General features: G+C 38.8%; 1 protein-coding gene across 1 annotated transcript in view; it reads left to right on the forward strand.

Annotated features, from left to right (window-relative positions):
* LOC126354544 (WW domain-binding protein 11) overlaps positions 1-12,240 on the forward strand; it is a 79,368-nt gene that overhangs the window by 40,004 nt on the left and 27,124 nt on the right. The window contains exon 5 of the mRNA XM_050004276.1: positions 124-380. Coding sequence (XP_049860233.1) covers positions 124-380 — 257 coding nt within the window. The remainder of the gene's footprint in view (positions 1-123; positions 381-12,240) is intronic.

A 12,240-nucleotide genomic window follows, 5' to 3' on the forward strand; every position in this document is an offset into this window, starting at 1 on the left:
ATATGAAAGGGCTGCCTTTAAATGTTGATCACTATTATAATTTTCTATGACCATACAAACATTATAGATTTTGCAGTGTGGTAACTTCAAGAACACAGTGTTTGATGTTTGAATATTTTGTAGGCGATGCAGTAGTAGCAGAGCGTGCAGCTGCTGAAGCATCTGATAAGCGATCACGTGTGATCAGATTTGCTGATGACGATGATGATGATGACGAGAATGCAGAAGCTACAACTGATGATGCAGCAGTTGACAAAGGAGAGAACAATTCCAAGGAGAAAAATGATGACAGTCAAACTTCAGGGGCTCCCAAACCAACTTCTTTGCAACAAAAAATGTTAGCTATGGCTGGCCAAGACATTGACCAATTCATGAAAGAGGTGAGTAATATGCCCAGTTTGAATGCAGAAATGTTTCAGATGTCAAGAACACTGTAAGTACATAGCTTCTGTCTTATAACACTGTAAACACACACACATACACACACAAAATGTGGAAGAAAAATTTTCCATTTTTAGAGGCATGTCACTAGTTTTAGCTGGTAATTTATTGGTATAGCGGCTCATTCTCTGTATTACAAAGCTATAAATGAATGAGAACATGACATTTACTGCCTATAAAAATAAAACAAAAGCACTCATGCTAAAATCTTAGACCAACTTCTGTAAAAGGTTTGCAGAAAAATGTGTGTCTGTTAAAAATTTTTTATGGTAAAATAGTTTTGACTGAGTTGGAACAAAAATGTGATAAAGTAACAAAACTGACTATTTGGTTCCAACAGACAAAATCTGTTAAATGAAGGAGTAAAGCTAACCACTGGCTATCTAGTTAAGCTGTTATGTGGGGTTACCTTACTCTTTCCATTGACCGTTATATAACTGGTAGGATAAAATGCTAAGTAAGCTGTGACTTGGCGTATGCTCAAACACTCTGTTCTGTGATTACAATCCAATGTCTCTATGTACTGGCAACAGTTAGTTTGAAGTTGTATGTTAAATTAATTCAAACGTTTTGAGGTCTCTTGAAGGTTTTCTAACAGACCAGACCAACAAAACCAGAAACCAATCGGTATGCCATATCCCTTGTACGTTAAGGTAATTACATATGCTAATTCACCAGTATGTTACTTTCTTAGTGAGGAAATAGGGTTGTCTGGGAAAGATTGAAAAGGCTGGGCAGATAATTCAGCCTCCAGGTGAGGGAGAGGCCGACTTGTGTGTGTCCTTGATTTGATGTCTTGTGTCCTTACTTCGTGAAGAAGATAGAACATAACAAATTCGGCTCCCAGGGTACATGAAAGAAAGAAATTTATTGGTAAATACATAAATGAACTGTTCACAGTTTGAAGTGAAATAAAAAATAATAGCAATTTCTCGTGAAATAGTAGTGTCTCAATGGTAGTCCAGGTCCTCGAGGTCCTTGGTCAGCATCTGGTCAATATCCTAGTCAGTGTCCACCTCAGTCAAGGTGCAGGCTGGCCAGTGGGATGTTAAGAGAGTGCAGCAGCAGCTGAGGGGAGACCAGTGCTTGAACCAACACTGGCTGCCGGGATACAAGAGTGCTGGGACTCAGCCAGATGATTGTGTCCAGGGCAGTATCCAGTCAGATGCAGCCTGGCTGGTGGGGAGCCAGCAGAGCACTGACCTGCTCGCAGCACTGTGGTTAGGGATGTGTGCACTGCTGGTGGGCAGTACTGATGCTTGGGGATGGGGGAAGAAATGTCTGTTTAAAACCAGTACTGGTGTTTTAGTTCTGTATGACTGATATTTTTCGGTATTCATTTGGTCTTGGTTACAACAGTTTTTTTTTTTCTTTCCATTTTTTACTAATAACTGAGTAATTGGAACCAGCCATAGCAGCAGTGCTAAAATTTTTGTTTGTTACATAAAACTTTGAAAAAATTGATATTTATTCATAAAAGTTCCATTGCTTTGAAATGTTGGATTTTATAGACATTGGAAATCAGACCAGCACTATTTTAATAAAACCTATGACTTAGAAACTAGCAACAAACACAAGGCATTTGAATCAGTACTGCATCGCAGAGACAATAAGGTACCTTTTGCTGTGTTGATATGTAGGGTTGACATATCCAAAAACAGAAAAAAAACAGATTTTGTGTTTATATTCAGCTGGCCTTTCTGCTGTAAAAGCCGGATTATAAATTTTGAATACGAATAGTCAGTTGGGTATTTTCAGTCATTTATTAATAATCAGTTACAGTCAGTTGTTTGCAAGACCCAAAAAAGAAAAAAAAGAAAATCGGTAAGCACCTTTATAATTCAGCAGTTCTGATAGCTATTAAGTTCTCAGTCTTCTTAATTGATGTCTTTTTCCTCAGATAATGTTATGTCAAAATAAACTACAAGCTGCCTATTGAACAATGTAATTATACATTGTTCTGGGGCAGAAAGTGAAAATATGTTCAGAAACTTTCACTTCAGTTTGGCTTATAAATGAATAACATTAATATGTAACTAAGTATTAAAATTTCTCACCTAAACCCACTTTATCAAGAATTTTATTTTTCTTGGAAATCATTTCATGTAGCTCTTGACAGGATAATTTTAAATTACGCAATATCTTAGTGACTGTGTCGGTTTGCAGTTTATCCTTGGGTTCATTGGTCATTTATGAAACAGGACTCTCATTCAGTGTTGGCATTAATGTTTTGATAATTTCAGTAATTCCAAATAAAATCCTTTATTATGCACTTGTATTTTCAACACTGGTGAGAACGAGGTGTAAGCAGGATGGGGTGGGGTATGTTGGCAATGGACTGATTGACACATTCTTCCTAATTTGCCTCACTCGCTCTGTGCCTTGCATGGTTGTAACATGGGATGTTATGCTTGTTCGGCCTGCACAGAAAAGTGTTGGACGCAGTCATAACAATAGCATTTCTTGGTATATTGGCAATCCTAGTGGCATTGTCTATTGACAGTATGCGTGGACACACAGTGTGCAAGAGTTGCCCCCAATGGTTTTGTATGGTAATTTCTCACTGTTTTCCTCAGACATTGAACGTACCATCCAGAGTGTACATGCAGCCAAGGAAAAAAAATCCCAAATTTCCCTGTTAAAGATACACTTTCTTCCGGGTGAAAATACACTTTTTCCGTGATATGTGACAGTATACTTTCCGTCAGAACTGTAAAACTTATAAATCCTTTGAATGGTTTGGTTTTATACAGCGGTGTAGAATTTGCCAGCACTTTAGAAAACGAAACTCACAGGGAAAAAACACTTTTTGGAAAGATCTTGGATGTGCAGTAACATGTACGCTGCATATTTTCATATTATTTAAATTCGAATTCCACTAAACCTCACTTGTTACTTTCTGAAAGCATCAAAATCGAGATTACGATGCATCTTTGTAAACCTTTGTAAGCCATCTCACGTGATCTCGCAATACGATGACAGTGGATATTTAGAGCATAGGACACGTGATGCAGTCAGGCACGAGCAACATCACTGTCAAGTAGCGAGAAAAAAACAAATAGGAAAAGTTACAGTTTAAATTAATTTACATCGTGTTGCTACAAGAACAGCAAAGCTTTCACGTATAATATTGGTCTCGAAGATTAATAAGCTGCAAGAGAAGCTGCGCTACCGTATTTACTCAAATCTAAGCTGCACTTTTTTTCTGGTTTCTGTAATCCAAAACACCGACTGCGGCTTAGAATCGAGTGCAAAGCAAGCGGAAGTTCTGAAAAGTATTGGTAGGTGCCGCCACAACTAACTTCTGCCATCGAATATATGTAGCGCTACACAGGCATACTTTGTAGGCACAGAGATAAATACTGGCGCCTAAACTTCTGCGCCAGTAAATAAATTTAAAAAAAAATGTGGAAGACAAACATTTTTTTCCTCTGCCCCGAGTTTCGACCACTTCATTTTCATACATTATCCATCGAAGTAAATACAAATTCCATATTGTTCATCTTCGAATGTAGCAGAATTTCAATGTACTACGAAAAGCCGACTGGCAAGACTGTTAGGGATGTTTGTCAATGTGGCCAACTCTACGTTCTGAATTTTTTCCTACCTGTGAGAAGAGATGAACTTCTATGAATTGTGAATCACATGCAGTATTCTCCTCACCATAAGAAGAATGATAATAGAAACATTTTGATATGTATTCTTTCGTGTTTGCTGCTATCTCATTTAAATCCTGTCTGCCTAATGAACTACGAAACTAGAGTGAGCGGAAGAATATACATATTGTGTCATGTTTATATTCGTATTATTCTTATGCCTAATAGTGATACAGTCAGAAATGAAGCACGGCAATTGACTAGATTTTTAAATCTAAGATGACTAATCTCTGTGTAGAATTTGATGTACTAAAGAAGCGGCCGCACAGATTTTCAAAGGGAGAAAAATTTTCGCATAACTCTCGTTCAGAACATGTTCTATCATACGCAGTATGTTATTTTGTTCTTGTTGATCATTATCAAAGAAAGCAGCAGTGTAACAACAAATAGCAGTCTCTTGCCATTGTTTCGCTTATGATATGATTCCTCTCTCTCTCTCTCTCTCTCTCTCTCTCTCTCTCTTTTTAATTTTTTTTTTTATTTTTTTTTTATTGTAAGCGGAGGAAGCGCGCACGAAAGCAGGCCGTAAACACGCACTGTCAGAAACAAACAAATGGTTCAAGTGGCTCTGAGCACTATGGGACTTAACATCTATGCTCATCAGCCCCCTAAAACTTAGAACTACTTAAACCTAACTAACCTAAGGACTTCACACACATCCATGCCCGAGGCAGGATTCAAACCTGCGACTGTAGCGCCTAGAACCGCTGGACCACTGCGGCCGGCAGAAACAAACAATGCATGACGCAGTACAGTAATGCATTTTCAGCTTAGAGTGACGTAAACACCTATAACAAGGAAAACGGCACTTATCAGGTCAAAGCAAAATAAGCAGTCAATTCAAATCAGATGAAGCATGTGAAAAAAGAAGGGTACCCGTATAAATTTGGACGGAGCGCCTGACGCATAGCAATGGCTACCTGGTAAACCTTTTAACTGCTAAGCTTACGACTCGAACCAAACTACTGTAGTTGTATCATCTTTCATTCGACATAAATTGTGTCTCATATTACAATGGACCAACTTTGTTTCGATTTGGAGGTGCGGCCTAAAACTTTTCCCCTCCCCTTGAATTTCGAGTCTCAAATTTCAGGTGCGGCTTAGATTCGGGAATTTTTTTTCCCTTTATTTCGAGTCTCATTTTTCAGGTGCGGCTTAGATTCAAGTGCGGCTTAGATTAGAGTAAATACGGTAATATTTCACATATAACGTTGATCTTTTAGTGTGTGTTACACTTTAAGATACATCACACGAATGTGCCAGGAAAATTTGTAATAACGACATAAATATCTGCTCTTCTGGGCTCGAAATTCTTCTAACTGGCTCGTCATCAGAGAGTTGATTTTTAATGAGAGTCAAACACTCCGTGATTTCAGAAATTCATCGTACATTCTTGCACGTAGTTCATCTTGCGTAAAAGGAAACTTATTTTGAAAGTAACGCTTTTCAAACCACCATTCGCAATATTTTCCCGCAATCTGTTAGAAACAGGTTTTTTCCAGCAGTTGTCAGAGTGCCAGATAGGCGTCAATGGGCTTGCGCAGCTACGATGACGTAGGGAGCCCGTATGTTCGTACGTGTAAAACATTGAAATATCTTGCATAAAAGAAATAAGACATCAAAGGCTACTACAAAAGCATCAGAATTTTATGAGCCAAACTGAAATGCGTGATCCGATTGAAAGCCCACATTTGTATGTCCAGATTCCCAATGAAGTAGGCCTCAACAATGAAGTAGGCTTTTCAGTGTGCTTTTCGGGATGTAAATTTTCTTGGAGTGCCGGTGTTGTATTATCTCGTGCTTGGTTTTTTATTATGCCATACGTACTAGAAGCTGAAAACATGCACTTAAAATGCTGCGAACAGTTGAAACTAGCCAATAGTGTCGAATTACCGTATTTACTCGAATCTAAGCCACACCTGAAAAATGAGACTCGAAATCAAGGAAAAAAAATTTTCCCGAATCTAAGCCGCACCTGAAATTTAAGACTCTAAATTCAAGGAGAGAGAAAAGTTTTGGGCTGCACCTTCAAATAAAAACAAAGTTGGTCCATTGTAATGTGAGACACAATTTAGGTCGAATGAATGACGATACAGCTATAGTAGTTTGGTTCGAGACGTAAGCTTAGCAGTTAAGCTTCACCAGATAGCCATTGCTATGTGTGAGGCGCTCCGTCCGTATTTATATGGGTACCCTTCCTTTTTCACGTGCTTTGTCTGGTTTGAATTGATTGCTTATTTTTCTTTGATCTGATAAGTGCTGTTCTCTTTGTTATAGGTGTTTACGTCACTCTAAGCTGAAGAAGCATTACTGTACTGTGTCATGCATTGTTTGTCGCATTCTGATAATGAGTGTTTACGGCCTGTCGCCGCTCGCGGCATGGCTCGCTTTTGTGCGTGCTACCACCACTTACAATCGTCTCATTAGCGAAACAATGGCAAGAGACTGCTATTTGTTGTTACTTATACTGCTGATTTCTTTGATAATGATCAACAAGAACCAAATAATAGATTGCATATGATAGAATATGTTCGGAATGAGAGTTTAGCAAAAATTTTTCTCTGTTTGAAAATCTTTGCAGGTGCCTCTTTAGTACATTACATTCTGCAGAGAAATTAGAGCCATCTTAGATTTAAAAATCTAGTCAATTGCCGAGCTTCAGTTGTGACTGTATCACTATTACGCATAAGAATAATACTAATATAAACATGACACGATATGTGTATTCTTCTGCGTTTGCTGTTGTCTCACTCTAGTTTCGTAGTTTATTAGGCAGACAGAATTTAAATGAGATAGCAGCAAGCACGAAAGAATACGTGTCAAAATGTTTATATTCGTATTATTCTTATGGTGAGGAGAATACTGCATGTGATTCACAATTCATAAAAGTTCCTATTAGCAACCATCTCTTCTCACAGGTAGGAAAAAATTCAGAACGTAGAGTTGGCCATACTGACAAACATCTATAACAGTCTTGCCAGTCGGATTTACGTAGTACATTTAAACTCTGCAACATTCTAAGATAAACAATACAGAATTCGTATTTACTTTGATGGATAATGCATGAAAATGCAGTGGTCGAAACTCAGGGCAGAGGAAAAAAAGATCGTCTTCCACTTTTTTAAAAAAATTTATTTACTGACGTAGAGGTTTTGGTGCCAGTATTTATCTTTGTGCCTGCAAAGCATGCCTGTGAAGTGCTACATATATTCGATGGCCGAAGTTAGTTGTGGCGGCACCTAGCAACATTTTTCAGATCTTCCGCTTGCTTTGCACTAGATTCAAAGCCGCAAATGATTTTTTTTCATTACAAAAGCCGGAAAAAAAGTGCGGCTTAGATTCGAGTAAATACGGTAAACACTTTGTTTCAAATAAATTGACTGCCTCAGTGGAGAAGATTAATAAAAGCCAAATTTCTGTAGCAAACTGACAAAAAAACTCATTGTCTGGCGGCAAGGTGATTAATGCTGATAAAACATTTTAGCCTTCCCTAATTATGTGAATGCATTTTAATTTTAATTCACTTGACAGCTACCAGCCACAGAAATCCATTCTGTTTTTATTAAACATAAACACGGGTCAGGTGGAGACTACCCACCTCCCCACTAGAACTCAGATTGCTCTGCACATCAGCCCCGGATTTACAATATTTCCGAACTGGGGCAATAGTAGATAGTGCCCTCACCCCCTCCCGCCAGTGTTTGAAATAGGACTTTTCAGAAAATATGTTTATTTTGTAGCACACATCTTTCTGAAGAGTCTGATACATAAAACGTATATGTTCGATGACACGTGAGACATGTTATTTCATCTTAGTTTGGCCAAAGTGCATCGCCATGACCCTTCACACCGTATTATTCTATTGCACGTCACTGAATTTCGTTCTGTGGAATTCAAACGTGCATATTTTGTACTGGATGCCATCAAACTATATTCAGGACAGATTTGACATACTGTCCCTCACTTTAAAAAAAAAAAAATAAATAAAAAAAAACCTCACAATTAATACTGGATGGGGTGATTTGTAACTGGGAGCACAATAACTCTTCAGAAAATGTGTCCTCTTTATTGCCTATTAACTAACAATATGCTGTTTTGTGTGACATAAAATTAAATATAGAATACATAAAGGCAAGAAACACGCAAGACAGTATACATTTCTTCCTAGCTGTTTTTTCTCTGTATCGTGCTACAATTTTACATGGTGTGCTTTCCCGGCTGCGAAAGAATCTATAACCTCATCAAAGGTCATCAATTGTTTTGCCACACGAAAAATCGAAATGTTGTTATCTAATACTGAAAAAGCTGTTAATACGAATAGTACCCATGACTGTTGTGGTTTCTTGATCTGATTATGTCTATTTTGTCACTGTCTGCTAGAAAAATGAAATAGGTCTTTCTAATATTGCAACTATTGTAACATACATCAAATTAACGAGACTGTTTTGGCACAAATGGTCCTTTTTATAACACGACAGAATATAATTCAGGAAGTACCAATACCTAATGCTCCCCTTCAGCCCGCCCCCCTTCCCCCCCCCCCCCCCCCCCTCCCCTCCGCATCTTTCCCCTAGATCCAGGTGTGCTGCGCATGTATGCATCTGGCAGCTTGGGCGCGCTAGTAAAATTTTTCCATCCAGAAGCAGGAGAAGGTACACCTCATATGCAACTCAACAACGCATGCGTAAGAGCATGTTCGCAACTGCTCAAAGGAATTCAAGGTAAACAGTTGTGACGTCACATTCATCAGAGGCAGTTTGTTGTTATGAAGCCATAATCTTTCGAAAGCCTTCGACTCATTTTGCTGTTGGTGGACGCATGTACGAGTACTGTGTGTTGTTGTACACGCACATTTTCTTTGCAATTTAAGTTTTATTTTTTTTTTTTTTTTTTTGCTCATTCCTGTTTTATTGCTGCAGTATTATTCTGCAGTAGTGAGATATATATATATATATATAATAGAAGGAAACATTCCACATCGGAAAAATATATCTAAAAACAAAGATGCTGTAACTTAAGAAACGAAAGCATTGGTATGTTGATAGAGACCATAACAAACACAAACACACACACAAATTTCAAGCTTTCGCAACCCACGCTTCATCAGGAAAGAGGGAAGGAGAGGGAAAGACGAAAGGATGTGGATTTTAAGGGAGAGGGTAAGGAGTTATTCCAATCCCGGGAGCGGGAAGACTTACCTTAGGGGGAAAAATGGACAGGTATACACTCGCACACCGTCTGCTTGTGTCTGTATATGTGCGGATGGATATGTGTGTGTGTGTGTGTGTGTGTGTGTGTGTGTGTGTGTGTGTGTGTGTGTGTGTGTGTGCGCGTGCGCGCGCGCAAATGTATACCTGTCCTTTTTTCCCCTTAAGGTAGGTCTTTCCACTCCCGGGATTGGAATGACTTCCTACCCTCTCCCTTAAAACCCACATCCTTTCGTCTTTCCCTCTCCTTCCCTCTTTCCTGAAGAAGCAACCGTTGGTTGCGAAAGCTTGAATTTTGTGTGTATGTTTGTGTTTATTTGTGTGTCTATCGACCTGCCAGCGCTTTTGTTTGGTAAGTCACATCACCTTTGTTTTTAGATATATTTTTCGCACGTGGGATGTTTTCCTCTATTATATATAGAGCATCTGTTCCCACTAGTCAAAATTACAAAAATTTAACTGAAAACTAAAAATGAAAAATTTCCGGAATTCTAAAAAATTCCCGGGTTTTCCTTGATTTTCTCCCGGACAAAAAAGTTCTCGGGCTTTGCAGGATCTCCGGTTGTCCCGGGTCATACACACCCTGACCATCCCTAATTCATGGAAGTATTTTATGAAGTGTGGTAGCAAAGAAGTACAATGCTCCATTTGCTTTAAGAGATTAAAAACAGGAGGAGGCAAAACAAATTTGCGACGTCATGTACGTAAAAACATCCGTTATGTTCCTTGGAAGAGAAGTTGTATTTGATTGTAATACCTATCATTTTATTGACATGCTATAAACTTGGGATAATAACTAAACCCTTAATTATGTGATTGGTTCACTGGGAAAAATTAATTTCATCCAAAAGTGATGATCTTGGGAAGTCACCGACTTGTGACCTTATGCTCTTGCCGCTATTGTATCCCCCTCATTTACCTTCGTGCTCATTGCTAGAGACAATAAGACAGATTTTTTTCTGCAGCCTCGTATTCATCATGATCTGCTCCTTCATCTTCATTAGAATTTCCACCTTTGTTCAAGTCTGCATGTGTTACTGGAAATAATAGCAATAAAAAACCGTAAATCAGTTACATCAGAAACTGGTTATTTTGAGCAGATTTAAAAGTTAGATTAAACTGGAGATGATAACCACCATCCCTTCTGATGCCCCTTGTCACAGTTGCCAGAGTCTGGTCTGTACGCAGAGCAACCTATTGCCATTTCCATCTGGTGCATACACAGATTAGCTATTGTCTTCTACTGGTGTTAGTGTTCGGACAGAATTGGGATTTGCCCACACATGGCGGCTGCAGCAGGCGATGCCAACGATGCCAAGAGCGCCTGCCTCAGGCTAAAGCTGTTAAGAGTCTCATGTCATTAGGACTTCTGTGTTCCCTGAACACAATGAGGAGCACAGATTTCTGCACTTCTACAGAGTCTTTCTTGGCAGTGGATTTCTCGGTATCCTCTCCAATCCTCGCAAGCAAGTATCTTTGGGAAGTGGCCGATAACATACACTGCCGTCACCATTTTCTAATCAGGATGAAATGAGTAGATAAAGCAGTGGCTGAAAGAAAACACAGAAAACAGATGCTAAATGGGACTTAACTGGAAGTGCACTAAACGCCCGCTAATCCAGCCCTCAGTAGTTTAGCCTCTCAGTAATCTGGTCCACATCCAGCCTCTAGTCGCTCAAGCAGAAATCACACATACACGTATGAATTCTCAAGTGCAACAATGTTGTTAGTAAATTACAATGTTAAGCTATGCTATAAATGTTTGAAGTTGTTGCTTTCTTTATGGTTCAGAATCGTGATTTCTAAAATTAAACATGTGCTAGACCTCAGGTGGAAACTCAAAATTTAAGGTAAGTTGAAGTGAGGTTCTTAGCAGAAAGCCATTGTTGCTGAGTACAGTGCTGGACAAGCAACTATTTATGAGAAAATTGTAACAGACACAAAGAGATAATCCAAAGCGTACAGGAAGTTTTTATTATGAAAGTAAATATCTCGTAATGCACATGCTAATGCTGCAGACATCTTCCTAGAGTACATTATACAACAATCAGAAACATGCAGTACCAGTGTAAGTAATGGTCATAAAGCCATTGTGTGATGAAGCTTACTGCCGTCCCATATCATCATTGCAATAACTAATTACTTGGGATACGTTTCAAAGTGAGTGTATTACTATAAGTACACAATCAAGGACTAAGTTTTCTGTGAAAATTAATGTATCTTTGGATTTAATAAAGTACAATCCCTGTGGCCAAGGAAAGTCTACTAGTATCAAACATAAAGTTTAATTTGATGAAGAAATTTCTAAGGATGTATGTTTGGAGCATTGCGTTATATGGTAGGGGAATACAGTAGAATCTTGAAAATTAGGTGGACTTATACAATAAGGAATGAAGTAGTTCTCTGCAAAATTTCTAAGGAAATAAATATATGGAAAACAGTGGCAAGAGGACAGGATGATATGACGCCAGGGAATAAGTTGGCTGGTACTAGAGGAAGTTGTAGAGAGTAAAAATTGTAGAGGAAGAGAGAGATTGGAATACATCCAGCAAATAATTGAGGATGTAGGTTGCAAGTGCTACTCTGAGATGAAAAGGTTGGCAAAGGAGAGGAATTTGAGGCGGGCCACACCAAACCATCAGAAGACTGATGACGGAACACTGCAACATCACACATAAGCAGATGCATCACATTATGAATTTGATCCACCACCCACTTATGTATCCATTTTGCAGTCTTCAGAGCATCTCCTAAGACAGCTTGTCACTTGGTGAAGTGAGGGGTGCACTCAGCAATAAGGCACAGATGTGTAGCACTACATAGGTTCAGATGCTTAGCAATTGTAGAGACGTATACAATCTTTCAGACTGCAAGGGTCTGATAGACTGTTAAAGAGAGCAGGAGGAAGTCGTCATGAGTGTTCGTGGAGTAAAAAA

The sequence above is a fragment of the Schistocerca gregaria genome, chromosome 3, assembly GCF_023897955.1.
Source record: "Schistocerca gregaria isolate iqSchGreg1 chromosome 3, iqSchGreg1.2, whole genome shotgun sequence".
In the NCBI taxonomy this organism is placed as follows: domain Eukaryota; kingdom Metazoa; phylum Arthropoda; class Insecta; order Orthoptera; family Acrididae; genus Schistocerca; species Schistocerca gregaria.